General features: G+C 37.0%; 1 protein-coding gene across 6 annotated transcripts in view; it reads right to left on the bottom strand.

Moving 5' to 3' along the window:
- Nucleotides 1-13: 13 nt before the first annotated feature.
- Nucleotides 14-24,219, bottom strand: part of PTPRZ1 (protein tyrosine phosphatase receptor type Z1) — a 131,800-nt gene continuing 107,594 nt past the window's right edge. For 2 of the 6 annotated variants that reach the window (XM_059847185.1, XM_059847189.1), the window contains 18 exons: nt 20,387-20,478; nt 17,091-17,176; nt 14,775-14,795; nt 14,516-14,612; nt 12,991-13,073; nt 12,150-12,284; nt 10,738-10,872; nt 9,556-9,719; nt 8,735-8,818; nt 7,099-7,234; nt 5,995-6,141; nt 5,273-5,366; nt 4,973-5,046; nt 3,858-3,986; nt 2,709-2,855; nt 2,263-2,405; nt 1,539-1,674; nt 14-1,038 (listed from right to left, as the gene is read on the bottom strand). In XM_059847185.1, coding sequence (XP_059703168.1) covers nt 898-1,038; nt 1,539-1,674; nt 2,263-2,405; nt 2,709-2,855; nt 3,858-3,986; nt 4,973-5,046; nt 5,273-5,366; nt 5,995-6,141; nt 7,099-7,234; nt 8,735-8,818; nt 9,556-9,719; nt 10,738-10,872; nt 12,150-12,284; nt 12,991-13,073; nt 14,516-14,612; nt 14,775-14,795; nt 17,091-17,176; nt 20,387-20,478 — 2,044 coding nt within the window. In that variant the 3' untranslated portion in view covers nt 14-897. The remainder of the gene's footprint in view (nt 1,039-1,538; nt 1,675-2,262; nt 2,406-2,708; nt 2,856-3,857; nt 3,987-4,972; nt 5,047-5,272; nt 5,367-5,994; nt 6,142-7,098; nt 7,235-8,734; nt 8,819-9,555; nt 9,720-10,737; nt 10,873-12,149; nt 12,285-12,990; nt 13,074-14,515; nt 14,613-14,774; nt 14,796-17,090; nt 17,177-20,386; nt 20,479-24,219) is intronic. The other 4 variants (XM_059847188.1, XM_059847190.1, XM_059847187.1 and 1 more) reach the window with 3 other exon arrangements.

Genomic DNA, 24,219 nt, shown 5'->3' with positions numbered 1-24,219 from the left:
ACTAAGCACAGACTGGAATATTTATATTTATTTTTGCAATACCAGGGTAAAAACAATTTAACAATGCCAAGTACAGTGTTAGTCTCATAAAAAGTTTTCATTTCAAAACATGATTTCTAGTTCCCACAAAAAGTTAAAATCACATGCAGCTATATGAAGGTAAATTGCTTAAGATGCACAATTATATATCAGAAGACTTTGTTAAAGTAAAAACATACTGACTACATCATTTTAACAAGGCAATTACACAGAACTAGAAAACTGACTCTGTAGTAAAATATAAAAATCTACAATTATAAATATAAATTTGGTCCATGGATCACTACAGAAGTAGCAGTATTTACAGTAAGTATCAGATTACTATGCTAAATGTCTAATCGAAGTCTTAAAATGTTGAATGTTATGTAGAACAGTATCTTATTTACATTCTACTATATTAAAAGTTGCATTTCTAGCAAATGTGAATTGTTATAAATACAGTGAATAAACCAAATACTAAACCCATGATATGCTTGTAATTGAGGATTCCCTAACATCTATAAATATGGTAATTTTAAGTTAAAAGTAAAGCCAGATAAATCAAAAAACCTAATACTGAAAAAACATACCACAATTCAATTATTAGAAACACTGTAAAAGTCAATAAAGTTAGCCCAAATGTAACAATGTATTACAAGAAATCTTTTGAAAAGGCACACATTGTTAATGATAGAAGTTCCACAGTAAAGTTGCAGATAACAGAAATGACTTGGTTTGAGCAACAGTTGGGGACTGATTACATATATAGTGGCTGAACAGATTTTCCCCACCCAAAGTATAAAACTGAAAATAATAATGGTAAACTCCAGGTGTGATTGGTGTGGTGCAGTGATGTGTATGCTTGATTTGATGTGCTAATTAAACTAAGGACTCTAAACTTTCAGCTGCATTTCCATCAGGTAAAGCTGAGCCATTACTGTCCATAGATGCTGAAGGGTTTTCTTCTTGTCTTGTGCTGACAAGGCTGAGAATAGCTTTGTACAGAAACTGGTACTGTTCCTGGGGGAGAAAAGAGGGTACACTCAGGATGTTGGCAGAAATAGTTATTTTGTGGCACTGTTGCTCAAAATTAATTAACAGCTGATGTGTCAGTCTGTAAATGTACTGTGCTCCAGAACTTTTTGGGTTACATAGCACCTTTATTATTTTCTGACTAATGGCTCCCCCTGTACACAATGTAAAGCACAACAACAGGGAGCACAGTAAAGGTAGGGGAGAAAACTGTATTTAAAAAGAAATATATGCTGACTCTGATCGTTGTTAAAGTCAATTGCAAATTTGGGGACAGGATTAGAGTTACTATTTGTCTGTTGGCTTTTTTTCTCAGTTTTTTGTCATCTGAATTCTTTCCAGGAAGATTTCTTTTTCTACAGCACCCCTGGAAGACAGTTTTGACTAATTCCTGCAGAAACTATAATGCAAAATAGTTCAGTAATGTTGCCCTAAGATCTAATGTCACACATAGGGAAAAAAAAGTGCACATTTTGCTTATTACTTACAATGTCTGTAAAGATTCCAGGCCTCATCAGATTTATCATCTTTGCTACATGGTAAACATCCACTGAATTCTCATTTTCCAGTTGATGCATCAGAGTTGTTAATGCACAGAAAGTGCCTGCTGTCACCCCGCCATGCCTTTGTAAAGTAAAACAAAACAAAACTCTAGAAACTCAGTCAGGTTTTACAGCTGGAAAGAATACAAATTCTGGGGCAAACTGGTAAGATGAATTGTGATATTTACAATATCACAAATGGGAAACATGAAACATGTCTGCCCAGCACTAGCTTAAAAAAGCTTTCACAGCAACTGGCTACAACTTCTTAAGAGTTATTTCTCTTCAACCCTCTAATAACCAAATGCTTTGGGTCCTTCAAACATTTCAAAACAGGGTTTCAACATTTTGTTATTTTTTGCCATTACTGAACAGCTGGAGTACGGTATGGCGCCTCATCTAAACAGTTAATCCTTTCAGTAAAAGGCACTGAAATCTTAACTGACTTCCCTTCTAGTGACCTACCTGATAACCACCTAGAGTATCAAAATGATAAAATTGAAATGAAGTATGATAAAATAAAAATGTTTCTCTTGTTGATGCAGCTGGAACAGAAGCATCACCACTACTGTTCAGTGCAGACTTTGTGCCTTGTTTCAGCTGCTTTCATGCAGTGAAAGAATGGTTCTACAGAAAAACATCAAAACAAACAGAAAAGTGCAGTTCTTACTCATCATGTACAATCACGGGCCCATCACGGCTGGAAGCTTCCTCTTTGATGATGCTGATCAGTTCAAAAGTTTTACTAATGGGACTATCAGGATTTGGCCATTTTGGACACTGAAAATGCCTCACTTCAAGTACATAGTCATCCTAAATGATTAAAAAAAAAACCAAACAAAAACCCCTGTAAATCAATTTTGTAAAAGATTGACTTTCTTTATTCTTTTCCTTCACTTTGTTCCAGCTTCAGCCTCCAGATGCAGAACCCCACCACTGTGGAGGTTGGACTACTCTATTTGCCATGTCATCATATTACCTTATAGACATTACTCCCTCCATGGATGTTTCTAGGGCATGGATATTTTATCAGTAATTTAGCATTGAAAATGTAAAACATGTGGGCATTTCCTTTAAAAAATCAAGTCCTGAGTTATATGTTTATGACAGTGTTACCTGTGTAGCTTCTAAAATAAAGTCTTGGATTATGAGCTTCTCCTCGTTAGACAGACATTTGTGTTCTTCAGCAATCATAGTGACTTTGAATGTCTCACAGTTTATAGGCTCGTCTTTGTTTGGCCAGTACACAAATTCATCTTCAGCCTCCAGGAAAAAAACCAATATTGGAATCATAAAAGTAAATAATGTTAACCTCTTAAAATACAAAATCAGCCATAATAAATAATGTGTCACAAATATAATCAATCCAGCCATCTAGATTTAAATTGACAAATCCAATTTTGAGTGGGATAACGATGGCAAAGTGATGGTTTTCAAACACTTCTGTAGTGTTTAATGTGCCCTGTGGACCTCCACAGTGATGAACCTGCAGTGCTGCACAGTGCCACACATCCAGCCTGGCCTTTGGGTTGTGCTGTGCTGTGCACGGCCCATGGTCATGTGATACATTTAGCTGGTGTGTTCTAATGTATGTGTGGTCTTGGGATTATCTGAAAGTGCAGAGAAAAGTTCATGGGAGCATTCTTTCTGTCTGACAGTGGAAATGAAGAGAGGTTGTTTTTTTTTAAAAGAAAATCCTGTAATAGTTTGAATAACCAAAATGGTCAGATGGATAGGGAATCCTCCTTGTCATGTGTCCTCCCTGCCTGTTGTGTGTGTTTCAGGGAAGGTGGGCAGTGCTGGCAGTGCTCCTGGCCACTCCTGCTCCCCATGGACTCCTTTCATATGTGAGGGATGCTTGGCCACTGGTGCTCCTGGCCCTGCCCAGGTCCCACCAGCCGCTGCTGTGCAAGAAACAACTTCAGATTTCTGCCCTTACCTAATAATGACAAAGAAGCCATATTGCAACTAAGAAGTCGTGGAGCAAAAACTAACCTTGCATAATGGTTACTTCTGCTGTTTGCCTCCTTGTAAAAATTGTAGAGAACTGATTCAATATGTTTTCATTTCAATCACAATCTGCCTAGACATGGAATTCTAGATTTCTGCTAGATGACTTTGGGATTTTACACTCAGCTTGCTATTATTAATTTTAACTGGGTTTTTTGCATAATCCAAGACATTTTCTCATATCTTGCATATATCAAAATGGTAATACTAATAACATTTATACATAAACTCATAAAAATCAGCCACATAACTCACCATATTCTGGCTATCAGGAAGCATGACTATTAATTGGGCATTGTGGTCCCATATCATTCTCCAGAAATCCTTGATAGTGTGTAGTAAGGGATGCTGAGTGATAATGAATTCATTACTTTGATAATAACCCTGAAAAAAAAGCCAAACAAAAAACAAAAAAAAGACATATTTGAAATTGCTGCCCAATTATTAATGCTTAAAGGAAGCTTCTAGTGACAGAGCGAGAACCTACAAAATGCATTGCACACTCGTTCCTTTTTTGGCTTCCTGCAAATATTAGAAAAATATAAAACTTCCACTTAAATATTTTCCATGTGAAAAGAATAGATTCAATTACATTGAAAAAATATTAGGACTTAAAAAAAATTGATAAAAAAAGGAGAAAAGAGATCAGAGGAGACTCAAACAGCTAACTCAGAATGAAAATATATTGTCCATAATTCCAGAGGAGCTGACTACCTGACCAAATAGAAGAATACTTGAAAGATCTGCAAAAATCCCAAGCAGTTTCTTAATTTGTACAGATATCTCAGATCAATCTCTTACCATGAAAAAGAGTTCCTATGCAGTAACGCACCTATAAGATCATGCACACATACCACAGCACAGAGATTTGCCATCTCTTTCCTGAATGTCCAGGAGGCATTTACTCCTCCCTCTCATCTACTGAAGGGGGAAAGAGTTGAAGAAAACCCAGAGTGCAAAAAGAAAATGGAAAGCTGGTGAACTATGGTATCTTAGGCTATGCCAGTGGCAAAAGCACTGTAAGATGAGCAGGTAGGAAGACAAACCTCAATACAGCCATTAAAAACTAACTTGTTAGTTAACACATTTAGACATTTAGTTCATCTCAAAAAATCTTTCCATAAAGCATTTAGCTTTACCAGTTTTTAAAACTATGATGTGGTTTCTGTTTCTACAGATTGTTAAAACGCAATGCACTTAACCAAACTTGAATAATGGTAATAGTACTTCCTGGGGGAAGTAACTCCTTCAGGCAGAATGAATAATGGGAAAAACCAGCCAAAATCAGGATTGTGCCACCCTAAATCAGCCAAATGGCAGCTCTGAAAACAGCTGTTCATTGTTTTTCACCAATATATTAACTGACTTACCATAATATAGGAAGCATTGATGTAGTCTGTGCCTTCACCAGATAGTGATGAGATACCCACTCTAGATCTTTCCACTGTAAAAGAAGTTATGAATTCAAAAGCATGTTGCAATGACTCTTATAATATTACAGCAATTATCTCACATCTCACAGTAATTATAACACTGGGCTCCATGAACTGCGACAAAGTGCTATCCAGCCATTTATTTTCTTTTTCTATAATTCACTTCTTCGCTGTAATGTTCCTTACAGAACTAATGCAGATGTCTTCAGTTCTTGTTGAGCATTTGAAGAAGCTTACCAGGAATGATAGATGAGGTTCGGTTCTTTTCTCTGTTACACTGTTTGAGTGCAGTTGAATAATCACACTGCTGTGTGTTAGACTGGCTCAGTAACTGAAACAATGAAGTTAAAAAAAAGTCAGGTAACGGCAGAGAAGCCATTCCTTCATAAGCGTCATTAAACAGAAGGGTGCCTATATTGCAGGTTTGCTGTCTCTCTTAACTTTAGTTATCTAGTTATCTGTCTAAACTACTTAGTAAGTCACCAGAATATTTTTTCTTCACTGTTCTTAGCAGTTCAAATTATTCTTGAACCCTAGATCAATACCTGTATGTTTGAAGGTGATGTCTGGCATCTAGCCAGTGCTGTACACTGAGGGGAGTACACTGATTGATCAATATAGCTCAAGACAAATCTGCCAGAATGGTATCTTTCCAGACTGCTGTTTCTTTGAGATCTTCCTGCAAAGGCATGTAGTTAAAATTTCCAAAATCTACTTACTGTCCTATTTGTCATTATCTCTTTTTTTGTGTATTTTTTGGGTAGATTCCTCGTTTAAGAGTATGCAAATAATTCTGTCCCAATTGACTGCTTTAATTTGATAAATTTAATCTTAATTTAGGCTCAGCAGTTAAATTTTAGGTAGCGAAAGCTGATGAAAGTTGTGTTGAGATACCTACTTTTAAGTCATTCAGATTTACAAACCCAAAGATTTTCCCACTACTGTCTCAGAGAGCTCACCTTGAATTGTTTCTCCAGTCTGGTCTTTCCTGTTGGTCCAGGTATCAAGAGAGCATTAACGTAGGCATGAATGTGAGTCTCAGGGACTTCTGTTTCTTTACTGAGTATTGCTTCGACCAACGCATCATGAATGAAGATGTACTGCTCCTAGGAAAACACAACCAAACATCTGAGCTCTCATAACTTTCAGATTCCCCTGGACTCCTCTGGTTAAGCTGCCACTTCTGATGTGGTCAGTATTTTTTCACAGGGGTTTTCTCAAATGTGATCCTCTATAGTGAAGGCTGTCCCTCTGCAGCGCCAGTACACACATTACAAGCACAACTGACAATTACACTTGCAATACATACATACACATATATATATGTAAGATTTAATACCAAATTCTCACTACCTGTGATATCTCATGTTAACAGAATAGAGGTAGAAATGTAAGCATAGCCTTGGGTAAAATTTTCAAGCCAGTCCTACCCCTAGTTCCTACTGCTATTCTCTATTTTCTCTCTCACATCCTTTGAAACAAGTACCCTAGCCGTTGATTAACTTTTTTTTTCTATTGAAAGGCACCGGGGAATCTAACCACCTGTTCTTGAAACCTGAAATAGACTTTCAAATGCCCTGCTGTTGCCCTTATTGTTTTCTCTTGGTCTTTCAATATTCTATATATAATCGTCAGTTTAAAGCACCTATATATAATTTTCTGTCTGAAATAGCTTTTTTAGCATATTTTATAGCCTAATATAAACTGTTTGATGAGGTTCAGTGAAGATCTGAATGCCTGACAATGGTGCTTCCTCACAAAGCTCCGTGACAAAAATACAAGTCCTGCCAAGAAAGCACTGCTATAGGAAGCATGATTTATACAGGCTTCCTTCTGAGTCCTCCTTAATAAACAGACAAGAGCCCAAGGAAAGGTAATTTCTAATGCATTGCTCTCAGTGTGCCTAGAAGGATGTCTATAATACCAAGGGAAGCAAAAGGGAAAATCTAGTCTGATGACCGGTTTCTGTCTGTCTGGTGGTGCCAGCATGAGGATTGCATTATCTCTCCTCCTGCAAACAGAAAGTTTGTAATAGTCTCATGCTATTTATATGGTATTCTTACCTCAGTCTGCACCAAGTAGTTCCTTTGGGTACGTATGTGTTTTAAGAATCCAAATATGTTGACTGTCCCTTCATGCTGAATTTGCTGCAGCATGCTGTCTAACACTATGTATGTGCCTGTCCTTCCAACACCAGCACTATAAAACAAAAAAATGGTCTTGAGCCTGAAATAAAACACTAATGTAAAGAAATTTTCCATACACATAGCTTTTTCAACAAACTGCTGCATACGGAAGATTTTCCTCTACAAAATGAATTTATTATATGATTTACTTTGTTAAAGGTTCGAGGCTGATAGTAATCTTTTTCTTTGTACAAGAAAAGACCTAAAGATCATTTTCTCAAATGGTTTTTAAATTATTGGCTGAAATAGAACTAAGGGATTTCCTGAAGGTCTGCAATTTTCAGCCTTCTGATATTCCTTAGGATACTTTGCCAAGTATATCTAGATAAGGTGGTATATGTCAGCACTTGGGCACAGTTAATATATTCAAATTCTTCTATGTTGAAACCCCACTTTAAAGGAAAAGTTGCATTATAAAACCCACTACAGTACAGGAGATTTCAAAGATAAACCCAGGAAATGGCAGAGCTGTTGAGAGTATATCTGTAAAAGAAAAAAGCTTAGCACTCTTTAGACAAAGTTAAGATGGCAAGCAATTTTTGAAAACCTTTTCAAAAATGGGAAATAGAGAAGAAAGAGTTAATCAACTCATTTCTGTTGTGAACTCCGATTACCATAGTATAAAAACAGCTGTATCATAAAATTAGAGAAAAACTTTTTCACTTATAAAATATCTGGGTAGGAAGTACAAGGTCAAGAGGTCAGTTTTTGTTATCTAGTCATATATGGGAAATAGTCTGTTGTAATTCCCCTCCAAGATATGAAAGAGCATTATGTATAGTGTACATGTAACTTGAGAGCAGCACTGTGCTGGGTCTGCATGGTCCCCTGTGGGCAGATCCAGCTCAGTCCATACATGCTAATTCAGTCATCTCATTTCTGCCACAGAGGGGGCACAGAGCATAGGCAGAGTGAGATCAGATTGCTGTAATAAACTGTCTAAATAAGTATGATATGAAACTCAAAGGTCCAGGTTGTTAATACACTGTTAGACACAAAGAAGTACAAAGATTACCAGACACCATCTGTACTTGTTATGAAAGACAAAACACGAAAAGTACCAAATAAAAATAGCTAAAATAAATTTTATGAACCTCATCATTTGTGTCTTCCATATAGCCTGTAAATATAAATAAAATTTATATTTCAAACATGAGATGATTCCTTTGAAATTCCATAGTGCACGTGGTCAGTTTAGCTAAAAACTGTACAACACAGCCTACAGACAGAGGTGAGTTATACCTGTGACCCAAGGGAGAGGTCTGATTGAAGCCACACAACTTACCACTGTTCACTTCTTAAAAACAATTTAATTGACTCTAAATGTATTGCAAATATGTCAGCAATATCAGACTTGAAATTTTGAATTTTCCAAGAACAGCCAGGATGTAAATAGCAGCAGAACAACAAGATATGGAATTTTAATTTTCCAAGCTAAAAACAGATGTCAGTCAGATTAGATTGTCCCACAAATAAAATATCTTCATTTGCAGCATTTGTGATGTGACTTTACCTGTTGGCTTTCTCAGTGTCAGCTCCAGAAGGACAGAACTGATGAGGAGGTTCTCTTTCCAAATGTTCCATCAAAGGTGAGGTACTACAGTGGAAAACCAGAACCTGCTTATATATTTTACAATAACCCGGTCCTTCATGGGCATTGTGAAGTCATTCCAGGTCCTACAAGCCCTTTTTAACCAATTTTCCCTGAGCTGCCAGTTTCAGAGAGCACTGACAGAACACCTGCCTGCACACTGCGGCACATGCAGACCTCAACCGTTCCCCAGAACGCTCCTCCATTGCAAATGACTCCTAGAGCCCAGAGAATGTTAAAAACAGCAGAGTTGTAGTTCAGCCAGGAATAGAGTGAGTCTTCTCTTGTGCACAGAGCTCCTCTTAGGATTACAGAGTATCCCTGCACCAAAGAAAGCATGAGCCAAAAGCATCCTAACAATATATTTGCAGAAATGAAACAATTATCCCCACACGTGTATCTGGTAAGCTCATAGAATTCAAGATAGCAGTACAGAAATGTGAAAAAAAATAGAAGTAAAAGCAGTTTAGCAAAAAAAAAAAAAAAAAAAAAAAAAAAGAACAGTGCAGAGCAGCAGCATCATCTTGTTTATGGAGATGTACAGATTTACAGAAGTGGCACAATTGTTTAGTTGGCCTTATGAAGGAGAGAAGTATCAGATAAGAATATCAGCTAAGAAGTTAATCTTACTCCATCAGGAATCGTTAAATGCAAGAGTGAAATTTTGCTTAACCCACCACTGAAAAACTCTTTTCTTCTGCAAAACAAGAGTGGAGTGAACCTTACAGCACTAGAAAGCACACCTGCAATGAACCACAACAGGCCCGACAGCGTGGCGCTTCGCATGCGATGCCTTCCGCACGAAGGTGAGAACGGGCAGGGAATATTCTGGAACACCCATGTCAGGCCACTGGGTATAATGGTACTGAGTCACTATGCGGCCACTGGACCTCCCTTTCTGGGAGCCCTGCAACAAAAAGATAATTCCACGTGTAAGCAGCCCACATCTTCCTTCATTTTATTTCCATACCTGATAGCTGTCGAACTAGTACTATCCCTATCTAGTTCAAAGCATGCCATCTGGCTCTGAATATTCCAGCCTTCCAAGAGAAGGGGAAGGACCAGTGGTTCTGTCTTACCAGCTTGCCCACTGAGTGGAAAACTGACCTGACACTGTCTCAGAAAGCAATAGAGAAAGATTAGGAGCACTGGAGAGTAACAAATTACAGCTGCTCTCAAGAGTCACCAGCTCTTCCTGCCACTCTGCTCCTCTGTTGAGTGAACAGAAAGAGTAGGATTCATCTCACCCAGCTTCAGTGATCTACAAGGTAACTAGCCTTGTGTAGGCTGCTTTTCTAAGCTCCCTTCCTCCATGGCAACTCAGAGGCAGGGATGCCTTCAGAAAGCAGGTCATCTCATTCAGAGACTGGTTCCTAAAATAGGCAGAATAATTAATTGATAGTAAATGCCAAACATTATGTATTAATTATGCAGGGAGGGGGAGAGTCTAGATGTCTCAGACATGTATGTGGCTGGAACAAATTGAGTTTTTAGAATTCTCCTCGAAGTAGCTAACATCACCCTGCTGAGCTGAGATCATGCTGGTTCTGGTTACAATAAAACAAAGTGTGTATTCACCTGTCTTTAAAAAGGAAAATGGAGAGATGAGGTGGATAATTTAAATCAAACCACATTTTCTTCAAGTTGCTCTCTTTCTGAAAATGAATCGTCCTGCCACCCAGGTAGCCAAAGTCCACATCAGCTCTCCAATGTGATCACTGCTTTTCCCCTTGATGGTCCTACAATTTCCTGAGTTTGTTTATCTGGTCAAATTAACTAAAGTTCACAAGCATCTTGGCTGGCTGAGATCTATAGGATTCAGCTTCACATATACAGCAGAAAAGAGTTGTCAACTGTCTTAAAAATATTCTGAGCATCTTTTAACGCTTCCTTTTGCCTACTTGTGTTTTTAGGACGTCACAAACCTTTTTGATCTTGGTGTTTCTAAGAGTAAAATTCCTCACAGTGTAATAGGCAAGTACATGAACACTCTTCTGAGTAACCAAGAAGTTCCCATATTCTTCACTACCTTCAGCAGGCCAGTACTGATCACATTTTCTCTGTTAGAAATAAATTTTCTCTGTTAGAAAATTTCTCTATAAATAATAGAAAAAAAACCTCATAGCATGTCAAACTAGTAAGCTGAAATTTTCAAATTTAAGAGCAGAGTAAAGCATGAAACTGTATTGGGACTTTCAATATACCCAGTTTATAACAGACATGATCTTCTGTGCAGCACAACAAATAAAAATTATTTTGTGCTGTAGAGGGATAGCTGTTCAAAGATGCTCTTCATTTGGAAAACTCAAAAAAAAGAGGTTTAAATCATACTAACAGAGTTAAAAGGGTCTAATGTTGTGGAATTTTCCATTCTATAGACACTCTAAAACCTAAAGAAAATAACATGATCTATAGGAAATGTAGGAATACATCCAAGTCAGTAGAATTGTATGTGGCTTCTGATTAGTTTACAGTATGGGCAGAATATATCTGGTAGAGAGGGCAAGAGTGAGCCTGTGTATGGCTAGAATATGCAGGAGAGAGCTGTGATATGTCCAGCCTTTTGGTTGGCTAGTCATACAGCCTTCTCTAAGAGTGTTAGAAGAGTGCTTGTTTATAGCATGGTGTTACAAATGAAGCGGTACTCCCAATCAGCCCCCATCTGAAATTACTGGGTCTGTATCATCTGAGAGATGCTTTACAGGTTGTATGATAAGATTTGCATTCATTTTAGGCATTGCTGCCAGTGTGGCAAGTGTGATGCAATGTCTCCTCATGTGACCCCAGGGTACATCACATAATCAGAGAAACACCCACCCTGTGATGGGATTTGACCCCATTTGGTCTCACTGGACAAATGTGTGTCCAGTCATGTAGCAGGAAAGGAACTGTGAGTACCACGGGATGTTAACAGGGAGCAGACAGTGAATATCCAGGAAAGTTCACCTGAACTTCATTCTTCTCCTTTCCAGGGTCCAAGGCAACCCTGACAAAGTGCATGATGGCAAGGAGACAAGCAGATTGGTAGCAGAATGTGGGCACAAGGCCCACAGTCTGTCCACTCATATACAAGTAGTCTTTTCTTCAGTATAAGATGTTTTTTATTTTTGGGACTAGAACATGGTATTTTCAAGATTTGTTGAATATTTTCTTTAGTTTCATGCTACAAATCCCCACCTGTATACTTCCGTAGCCAATCCAGGTACAAGCAACTACTACAAACTATTGCTTTTTGCTCAATATTGACTAAACCAAATTTTAAAAAGAAAGATGGGAGTTTGCTACAGGTAGATCTACCAACATCAGAGAAGTAAAAAATGGACTGCAGTACTCATACCCTTCCTTTCTCAATGAGATTAGTTATCATCACAATAACTTCCACGTTATGTTCCCATATCATTCTCCAGAAATCTTCTGCTGTTGATTTTAGAGGCCCTTGAGCTGCAATGTAGGCTTTTGGCTTGTTGTAGCCCTAAGTTGAAATAAAAGAAATGACACTTGTCAAATCACTGTCCATGAGCAAAAGGAGTTTGGGAGGTGTACATGACATTTCATGTATTTATTTTTAAGTGCTTTTCAATTTTTAACTGTTGACATTGTGGAAACCCTGTGGTATCAAATGACATAGGAATACAACTGTTATGCCAATGTTTGTCATTCCAACAAATAGGATATGTATGTTCAAATGCCCATTTTTAGGCAGAACATTGACATGATAGTGATTAGCAGACACACAGACATGCATTGCAAAAGTGGTTTAAAAAATGAATTATCATCATTCTCATGTAAGTAATTATGTAATGAAAACTGGTAATGGTGTCTTGGTGAGGCTCTGAGCCAAATGGCATCTTCCTCTCGTGAGATTACCTCAGATGGGAGAATTACCCACTCAGATGAGATATACTTCTAAAATGACTCAGATGTGACAGGACATTTTTTCTTTAAAAATGCCCCTCGTTAAGCTGCAGCTGCTACAATATCAAGATGGATTCAAGAAAGAATTGGAATTTTACCTTTGCTTTAACTTTGTAGGCTTAACTTAAATCACAGAAGTTTTTTTAACAAAATCTGTAATATTGTGATGGTTTTCGGAATTAAATCTATTCATCTCCATACATCATTTTTTTACAGGAAAGGCTGACAGATGAATAGGCCAATGGATAAAAAAAGGCACTTACATCAACGTAGTTTGCATTAATGTAATCAGTCAGTTTTCCATCCTTTTCAGCAAGCTGTGCTAATTTAACCCTAGTATGATCATCTGCAGTAAAACAAGGGAGGAAATAAGTAATTTTTGGTAAGAATTATATTCTTTCTCATAAAAATAGTGACGTATTTTACATTGCATAAGGCCAATACAGTAACAATCACATATGCAAACACCTTCTTCTTAGGTATGAAGCAGATAAAAAATTCTAAATTGTGGAAAAATAAAGAAATGCACTCAAAGTTTGAAGAGATTCAGAATCTAATGGCCTGAACAGAAGCACCTGGGGTCATTTCAGCCACTATGACATGCTTCCTCCATGGCCTTTAGCTGCTGCTTGTAAAGGTGTCCAGGTCTTCTCTAAGTCCTGTGTCATGACTGCCAAATCTGCACAGTGGGATGTCTCAAAATGACAGCAGGCGCCAGTGTTGAGGAACTTTAATTCCAAGTTAAAAGAGTGGACTCTGGAGAGCAATGGACTTTGAAAATGCTGGTCATCTGAAGAGTCAGCAGTAACTACATCAGGAGGAGCTGAAGTGTTCTGCAGCCTGCACTGATTGTAAGAACTACACTTGAGTCACTTAGAGAGGACAATTCTTGCTACTTCAGCTGCCCTAGAGCTGCCTCTGCACCGCTTTTTAATAAAGCAACCCCTGGGCTAGTGCCTTTTGTATGATCAGGTACAAAACACAGTGGCAGAGGAAAACCACTGAGTTTTTGTCCATTTAGAGACATCTTTAGCCAGAGAGATTGGCATGTCTTGTTGCTGGTTTACATTTTCTTCTGCCTGACAGCTGACTGGGTTCTGACTTTTTTTGTTAAGCTTTAGTGAAACTAAATGCTGAAGATATATTTAATTTAGAACTTTCTTAAAACAAGAACAAAGTTGAAATGCTATAGAGTTAAAAAGAAAAGTATTCATCCATCAAATGATCAAAACCCCAGAGAAAACAGCTTGAAAAAGAGATTAACAAAACTGAATAGATGTGTTTCAGAGAAGAAAAATCTGGGAGAGTGATGCAATGGGCAAACAAGTGTATTGGCTAATGAAGCTGTTGTATTGCATTGTTGCCAGGCATAACACAACATAAAACCAGAACATTTATGTTTATATTTAACAGTAAATATATCCAGGGATTTTGAGGCATAGAGAAAATAAATCACCATTACTCTATATCAAAGATGGATTAATTTTGACAATCAAAGCTTCTTTGGCCTTCTAATGTCATTATAACAAAATCTCTTGACTCCCTTTGGGTCATTGCAGAAGACTCAAATGTATCTTGCTAACACACGCTCACCAAAGCAGCAGAATGTCAGAGGACTAACTTGAAGAAATGTGAAGTCTGATGCTAACTCCTCTCCAAGGAGCACTTTGCTGATCAACAGCTGGAGCTTTCAGCGTAAAAGTATTTTTGCTCCTGCTAATAACATATAAATCTGTACTTGTTTATAATGATTTCTCACACAAAACAACAACTGATGCCTTTACTTACAAGCAACAATGTTTATGTATCGATTCTTATTCTTGTTGTCAGGGTGATTAGAGCTGTCTGATGTAATGCCTAGATCTACAGTACAGCTCTGGATTTCCTGAAAAAAAAGTATGTCACATTTTAGTAACTATTAAAACACATAAAATGTCTTTAAATACTGTAAGCAAGCATGAAAAGAACCACAACCTTATACCCAATTATCTATGATATTTTACAACTACTTCATTGCTAAAAAAATTGCAGTGAAATAATTCCTTACCTGATAAAACTCTTTCAGTGTCTAATGAGGGAATGAATGCAAAAAAAGTAAAAAAAATCAAATTCCACAGCACAGAACAAATGGGTAAGTGTTTATATAAATTACAATTAATATATGGAAAACAGTTATGGTCATGCAATATATCCATAATAACAACAAAACTGAGTATTTTGACATAACTCCTAAAGGAAACAAGAGGTAATTTTCCCAGTTAAAATGCTAGCATCTCTTTTCCTATCTTTATCTTTAATGTTAGGCCTTAAGCCAGTGAAAGCTTGTACATATGAGCAACACCACAGACTTTAGCCAGATTATCTATGTATGTAACAGTTCACTGGAATTTTTATGTGTCCTTATAAATGCATTAGTTTCTCTGAGGAATGCTTTTGCTGTCTTTGCAATCAGCTGCAAAGCCTCCACTGAAGCAGGACTGTGTGCAGTTCAGCCAGCCTCACAGCACTCTGGGGAAAGACAGAGCTACAGCCCTCGCTCAGGCTGCCCGCAGTTTCACAGTGAAGCCAACAACTTTATAAAGAGAGAGACAGGCTTGACAGGACAGGCACAAAGTCTGTAAGACTCACAAAATGAATTTATTTCATTGATTACTTTAGCTGACAGGAAACTCAAGCATTTATAAGGTCCACACTTTTAAACAGCAAATACATTGCCATTACTAAAAGTATGAAGGCTGTTGCCCAACATTCTTTAGAATTCATTTTAATGACAGTCACCTTAATCTACTTAAATACCTATATGAAACATTGTTTTCAGTTTAAAAACTATATTTTAAATTATTTATTTTGTAGTAATAGAAAAAAAAATGCTAACCCCCCCCCCAAAAAAAATCTGAATCAGCCTTGTACTCTTCAAATATATGCTAACTCTGCAAAGACAATTACTATATTTCAGTTTTTCCCAATCTTCTAAGTTCTCTATCAGTAGAGAAAAGAACTGAACACTACTTCTGGAGTAGTCCATAAAGCCAAAAAAGATCTCCAACAAATGAAGAGGACACAGATTTTTTTTTTTTGGTAATAGTTAAAACTAGCATGAAATATTTCAGATGGTGCAGCTGTAGCCCAGAGACATGCACTATGCACTATATTTGGTCTTTAGATCACTGCTGTAATTTAGGAAAAGTAAAATTGTAGGAAAAGATCAATTTAGAATGACCAATCTGATTTCTGCATTGCTGTACTCGCTAATGCTGAAAGAACTTTGTATCCATTGTATTTACATACAGTCCTTCAACATCTGCTCTTATTAATAGCTAGTCAAGCTGGAGCCCAGTTCCATCAGTGCATATGGACATGTGTAATACATGAATATGTACTGGACATTCTCAAGTATTTAAAAATTTGGTCCCACAGTCAAATCAATACTCTGAATGTTAAATGAATTCAAGAAGAAATGCTGATGAAGAAAGGTATGTGAAGGACATGGAATTTTTGGTCCACTGGATCACAATACATTGGCTGGGGAAACAAAAGTAAAACCTGCAGATGCAAAACTCTGAATTTTTACTTTCATTATTGTTTTTTCAACAGGAATATTACTGTTGTATTTTATCTTAATATAGATCTGCTAAAATACTCGTTTCCATCCCAACTGACTGATTTTATTAGAAATCTCTTGTAAAAATTGCTAATGGCACAGCTTTAATTAGGTATTTGGGGCTTTAATGCTTATGTGAATTAAGTTAGAACATATATATCCATATTTAAAGTGATTGCAATACACGAGTGGGAAAAACAATGAAGATCATTAATTACATATGGTGACAATTAGAGCATATGTTTCAACATTTTGAAATACCTCTTATGAACCATATACTTTAGTAAAGGAACTGTAAAACTTTCACTACCACATATGAAGACTACATTAGCTCCCCTGTTAATCAGAAGTCTTGCCACTTGTACTCATTATTACTTCCATTTTATTTTCTCTGTAAATGGAACAAGCAAATATGAGTAGCTTCTGCAAAATTCAATTTTCATTAGTATTGGAAAAGCTTTAGATCTATCACTATATCTGATAAACCATATACATTGCACTACCTTTGCACAGTTTATCCAAACAGTTATTTGGTATTTTATCCCAAAAATAAACATTCCCATTTATATTCCAGTCCTGATTTAAGGAATCTCCCTAGGCTTTATGCATCAACACTCTACTGTGCTCAAAGCACTCACATTTACATGCATTCATGAAATTGGTACCCAAGTCAGAATGTAATGCCCCAATTTTTGTTTGCAGGCATTTAAACTTAGCATTATTTGTATGTGCAAATAAAAAGATGACATCATAGAGCCATACCTCAAATTCTTCAGAAAAACCATTACTTGCATGTAAATCTGCAACATGTTTGGGAAAATGCTTTATTGGAATTGCTCCAACATCATCTTAGGGGTGGGAAAAGACAAAAAATATATTTATGTAGAATAAAAAGCCAGTGACATATAATGAAGTTTATATGTAGGCAATCCACAAAACATCCTGAAATAAAATTCTTGGCATGAACTTTGGATATACAACTCCCCAAAAAATACAACATTCTTTGATGCCATGTACATTTCTAAATTATTATTTGGAAAGAAGATAATGAAAATGCCTTGCTAGGTCTTGCTCTGTCTGTAAGCCCCCCAAATCAAGGAGTTGATTCTGCAAGATGCTGAGCTTGTCTGTAAATAGAAGAACGCTCCAAATTCCCTGTGAATTCAAGGAGACATGGGAGGATTAGCTCATTGCTGCAAGATGTTCAAAAGGAGAGAGCACAGCTCTGAATAATACTGGTAAATAGGAATGATTAGGCAGAGTTGTCTGGGTGCTCCACGCTGATCAGTGTTGCACTGGAACTTGGAGCCTCATGGTCCCAAGCCTACTCAATTAAAGCAGCATTATGCCAGTATTTTCACATTAACTGACACTTGCATGTTTGCATTGGCATCTGAGAGAAACAGGAATCAATTTTCATCTTTTACTGCTTTAGCGACTACCTTCCATAGAGAATTTTCTCCCAGCTCTCCTTGTGATTCTATGATTACTTATTGATAATAATCTTATGTCTGACCATGGCAGTACTGAAAACAGATTTTCACATCAGGCTTCATACTTCAAATTTTAAATGAAAGATTTATGTTTAAGACTTTTTGGCTACTCACAAAGAAAACATCTCCACTCTCAAGGAATAAATATGATTAAAGTAACATCTCCAATTTACTTTAGACAAATACAAAAAAAAAATTGTGTAGAATATGCATCAGGAATAACATCAAAAACCTTTGGGACTTTAAATCTTCTCTTTACTGCAAATATGCTGTGTAAACAGTCATCTGTTTGCTAATTATCTGCTAAAGGATGATATTATTTCACTGAGATTTTGTTCTGAAGAATGATTTTGTTGGATTTTTTTTTAAAGTATTTCATGGTTTAAAAATATGTTTATTTCACAATCTGTAATTTCATCACCATTTCATATGTGAACAAAACGTCAGAAACATTGAACAAGGACCTGTTATTCACATCAACAGATGTTCAGTATTTAGCCCACCTAATAATTTTAGCTTTCAGTTACCAAGAATTTGTTGATTTGTACTAAGATCCATCTGGTCTCCCACTTATATGACTGGATCTGAATACAAAAAGTGAATTTATCCAGTCAAGCCTAAGAGAAGCAGAACAAATGTGTAACACAATCTTCACACTTTGGAGATGAAACCTGGCATGTAGTGTTTATCCTAATGGTATGCAAACACAAAACCAGAAGGGAAGGTAAATTACTCAAAGACTGAGAAGAATAGTGGAGAAATAAATCTTAGGTTTTTGTTTCCTTGCCCATGCAAATCTCCCAATTCAATCACTTCTGAACCCAGGAATGAATTTTATATCTGGATGGCAAGTATCACTCCAAACTACTTAGAGTTTGATAGTGGATGTGAATCCTGCCCTGTAATTCATTGCTATTTAAATGCATCTTTGAACTGTGCTGTGAAGGGCCATGGCATTTTCTCTGAATAACTGCAGATCTCCTATCTTTGCCAATGAAAGGAAGGAAAATTTAATATATAATTCTATGGAAGGAAAACTTAATATATAATGAGATCTGTGGAGTGTGCTTTTGGTCACAACCATAAGAATTAAACTTAGCAGTAGCAAAACACTCTTCCTGCCTTACACTCTTTTCTAGTATTATACTGTAATTAGATGCAATTTTAAAATTACACTGTTGAAACATTTGTGCAATAGAAAACATAATAACTGTTCACTTGACATCTGTTGCATGCAAAATAAAACTATTTCCTTAGAGCTTGCAGCTTTTTCCATAAAATATTTTTTCTATCTTCAGTCACTGAGAAAAAAATTTTCTCTTTAATATTTATCACCATTTCAGAAGGAAAACCTCCAGTTTCAAAACATGCATTTTAGGGACTCAGAATAACTGTAAGTGTAATTATGAAATGGAAAACACTTCCCCCCAAGGTGAGTTGGTCAGGAAAAATTGTAAGAAAATGATACAGTTGTAGTTCAATACAGTTAATGATGGAGAATTAAAGCAGAGATTTCCTATGATTGCTGCTTATTCATATATGATCATGCTTTCTGAAATGAAGCCACAGCTCTGCTTTTTAACCATTTAGTAATAGGTTATGCATCTCCTAATAGCGTCAATCCATACAAGATGCATTTAAAGATGTCTACAATTCAGTTACAATGGAAGCCCAATATTTGGGATTTATTTGTGTTTACTAGTTATCCACACAAGGGCTGATTTTCTTCCTTGAGTCACTCCATGAAAATTCATCTCCTTACATAATAGCATAGCTTGCAAAAACATTCCTTGTGGAACAAGATAACCATGTCTCATAGGTGAGAATGTGGCTTAGGATCTGCTTCAGAATTAATTGATTTTGGGTTTAAGTAGATTAATGGAATTAATCTATTTCATTCTACACAGACTGAAAAAACTGGAAGGCTGCATATGCTCCTGTGATACTCTTTGAGAAAAGAAAGGAAAAAGTTTCCCCAAATAAAAGTGGTGGACGTAGAATCAGAAAATGCTAATAATATTCTGAACTTCTGCATTATTTTAATGAGAAGTTCACATAGCTATACCATAGTAATTATGCTAGTAAAATATGTAAGTATAAGAACAGGCTGTAATTGCAAGTGAAATGCAGACAGATGAGGCACATCCTCATCCTGCTGGTAAAAAGAATAGGACATGTTCTATACACAGGTGACAAATCCAATTAGAGGCAGAAATACAACAGAATCTGTTGCTGGTGTAATTCTCTAGAGCTATTTAGTGCAGCTCAGATGGCTACATGAGCAGCCACTCTAGGGAGGCTACACTTAAGATGGCTACAAAGCACAGAGTATCCTTGAGGCAACACTGTAAACTGAAGATATTTCTCTTCTGTGTTACCTATAGAAGAGACTATTAATAACACAAGTCTGCCAATATCAAGTGTACCTGTTTACACAGATTTGTACAAGAGGTTACAAATCTCTGGTTTACAGATGTTACAGTATTTGAAGAATTCATACTGACACATATAAAGCAGCATCTTCCAACAGTTAACACCAATCCACAGAACAGTTGCCAGAAATACCTGAGACTGGGAAGATTGGAGCTGGGGGAGCAGAAATCACTCGAGGTGATGTATTATCTTCTAAATAAAAATGAGCAGTCTGGAAACATTTCCTAGAGAGGAATAAATATACAAAAAACATTGAAAAAAAAGAAAGCACCAAAACATTATCTGAGATGATTTAGAATTCTGGCATTACTGAGTCAGAAAGAAAAATCATGGTTTTGAAAACCAAGTTTCATGGAGTGTCAAATACTACTGCTGCAATATAAATATTCCCCCAGCACATCACCAAATTATTTATACAACATGAAGATACTACATTACCTCAGCATAATACATAGTTCATGCATCTTTACCTATACCAGAGGCAGAAGATAGAGCACATATCAGACATAGTGACAGCTGAAAGGAAAACTGCATCAGGAGCTACTGTAGATGCTGCGTAACTCCAAGTACAAAAACCACCACTGTCTTCCTTACTTATCCAAATTCCCTTAAATAATTACTGTTCCCTTTCATGTGATGGTGCTGGCCTGAAGATGGAGCAATGTTTGAGATCAGTTCTGGTAATTCATTGATAGATGCTACTGCAGACATGGAAATGCAATAAAAACAACATGCCCTGTAACTGCCAAAACAGTGGCTCTAGAACTGCTGTGACTGGGGCTAAACAAATTTTCATAATGTAATTGCAACACCTTAGCCAAGGAGGACTTCCCAAAGTTGACAGACAGAAACAGGGGGATTTCTAACTCCAGGAGATGCTAGCTTTGTTGCAAAAGCATTGAAGTATGAATGCAAATGGAACCAACCTTAACTATGACTCACAATGTTATTTGTATCTGTGCTATAATCCAGATGTGAGGATAATAGGAATAGCATCTGTTAAGAATTCAAGCTATTCAAAGGAATGAATAACCAACTGCTGCTGTAAACACTGCAAAGCCTCTTTAATTAAAAAATCTCCATATGATTAGACATGCTAATAACAATCTTGACTTTGGGTCATTTAATCTCTCTGAAATATTATTCATAATCATTAAATTTAAAGAGAAATATACGCCTCATGAAAATACTAATCTCATTTTATATTTACAAGATTCTGCTTCTTCAGATCTGTTGGCTGCAGCTATTGTATGTTTGTTACTTTGTGTAATCACTGGTTTTTTAAATTCTGTATCACTGCAGTCATAAAAACTGCATAATTCTGTTCCTGTATCGCTGCAGTCATAAAAACCCTCATATAATTGTTATAAACAGAAATAAATTTTGAAGATACTTTGAGAAATAGATAGGGAATATGTGGCTGTTGTCATTCTTTCCAGAACCAATACTATAGATAATAAAGACTTTGGTAAGCTTATTTGAATTAAGCCTCTGGGAAACATGCCCATATTCTCACAATGTGTTGAGAATTTTCTATCAGTGCTCAAGACAGATTCTCTTAAAACACAAGAAAAAGCACACAGCTTCCTGAAAGAGAAAACTGAGACATGCAAAATAGTTCTGGTAACTCACATGACAATGAAATCTGAAGTCCAGCTAGAATTCTCTAAAAGTTGTATTTGTGATGTTCACAGAGAAACTTTGACTTTGCATGATATATTTGGAGCAATACTATCTGTTAGGTACGTGCTTTTACTTAGAAATGGCAATTTTGGATGCAGGCCAAGAACCCACTCTGGAGGAACCTGGGAACCCCCTTCTAAATTTTAGAGTCTCTAGCATCAGAGCTAGTGGCTGCTGAGGTGAAAGAGGCTGTCTCCATGCTAGCATAAAACTCGAGAGTTAGTATCAGAACTGTGAGAACTCTGAGACGCAGGCAAGTCTCCAAGTCTTCAAATAATAAAACACTTTGGAAAGTCTGGCCCTGTCTGCTGTTGTACAGCAAATGCTGTATCTGTGTTTATTAAAAACTGCACCAACCAAACATGCCAAGCAGTCTGATGTGAAAGCTCCAAACCCAAAAACTGTCTTTCTCCCAAACGTCTACTGCTTGTGAACAACCATCACGTGTAAGGTTTATGGACTAACGTTGTCACCTATTTGCTTGAGAAAAGATTGAGCTATAAAGAATTTAATTAGCATAATGACTTTCACATCTAAAGCTGTACTTAAAATGTCCTCATATTATGCCATACACTCATTATCCCTCACTGAGCCAATGTATTTTTAATCTTTAAAAATTAATTGTGGCTGAAAATAAATTACACCCTTAGCACATTCGGGAGACAAATTCATAGCAGTTGACTTAACCTGTAATAAGACTCATAAATAGGCACTCCATCTGCTTCTGCATCAGCACTGAAAGCCTTCATGACTAAACCTAATGTTAATACTCACATCTCGTTAATTATCACTTGTTGTTAATGAAAAAAGTGATGACTATTTCAAACTTCCAGACAAAGGTCCCATCACTCAATAACCTGATTATTTAATTTACACCTTTCATCACAGCACTTAGATCTCCAACCTAAAACTGTAATTTGTAATTTAGACACTGCGCTTGTTCAAACACACACTTTATATATGGGGGCAGTGCTAAACCACTGAATTAATTACAGTGTCTGGATCTGTACAGCAGCAGCAGCAGCAGCAGCACTTCAGTCTGACAGGAGGGATACTAGATCTGAAAGAACACTTCAACGGCAACTACGTGAGACTACAAGGCTAAGACTTGGGGGGACACAGACTGTGGGGGACACAGATTTTCATTTGGGCCCCTGGAGCCAGATGTGCGCTTGCTTCTGCCCTGGGCAGGGAGCGCTGGGAGCCGGGCTGGCTCTGGCGCTGAGGCTGGCGGGGAGCAGGGCACCCTGCGCTCATGGCACTGTGTGTGTGCAGAGGGATCCTGCCCGGGACTCGGGACGGGAGCTGGGCTCTGCGAGTCAGAGGGGCCTGTGAGAGCATGGGTTTGTGCTTCTGCTGCTCATGCAGAATGGTCTTAGAGGCATGACTACTTCTTTCTCTGAAAACTTCAGTGTCTTTTGAGCTCACAGGATTATCTGCCAGTAGGTATTCTCAAACTCTTACTAGATTATTTAAAATGTACAGAAAATTTAAAGATCTGGTAAAACCAAAGGATCTATAAGTGCATCCTCAATGGATGCTAATTATTCAGTTTTTAAATAGATGCAATTAATTTTTATGTGTTTCTCAAGTGGCATTTTAATTGTCAGATTTTATTAAGACTTTTATTTATGACATGGTACACTGTTAAAAAGTTTTTTCTTTATGGATGGATGAGTTTGGACTCAGTATATTTAAATCTAGTTTAAGTGTTTCTGCATGTCCAAGCTTAACGATCCTCAGAGAGGGTTCTCAACTCTGTTCCCATAAACTTATCACAGGACTCAAGGCATTAGTTCAAGTCGTGGCTACGAAAAAGGAACATTCTCTGACAGGTATGATATGATATAATTTGAATCATTTAGGGTGGCAGGGGAAATTTAAAATTCAAATTACTACTCAGGGTGTTGTCTGTCATCGGGTTGGTAATTTCTGAAGTGTTGTTATCATGAAATGCCTAACAGGCTGCATGACAGGCAGCTGATACGAAGTATGTCTACAGATGCAAATAGACCTGGAAGTGCATTAGCAGTTTGTGGTTCATGTCATCAGAGCTGGTCTTTTACTACAATTCACACATGTTTATTGAAAAAGAATTTTGAATGGTGCAAGGTCCACTGATAACTGTTACCATGTTACTATTCTCCAAGCTCTTCATACAATAAACATTATAAAAGCTGATCTGCATAAATATGAATAATTAAGCAGAATAGTAATAATGAAGCCATCAAGAAGAGAGCAAGTACATTCAGGCACTCCTGCCCCATCTCTGCTTAAAGAAC

Source organism: Haemorhous mexicanus, chromosome 5 (genome assembly GCF_027477595.1).
Source record: "Haemorhous mexicanus isolate bHaeMex1 chromosome 5, bHaeMex1.pri, whole genome shotgun sequence".
Classification (NCBI taxonomy): Eukaryota; Metazoa; Chordata; class Aves; order Passeriformes; family Fringillidae; genus Haemorhous; species Haemorhous mexicanus.
Note: the sequence above shows the minus strand (reverse complement) of the source record. Positions and strands in the feature narration are given on the sequence as shown.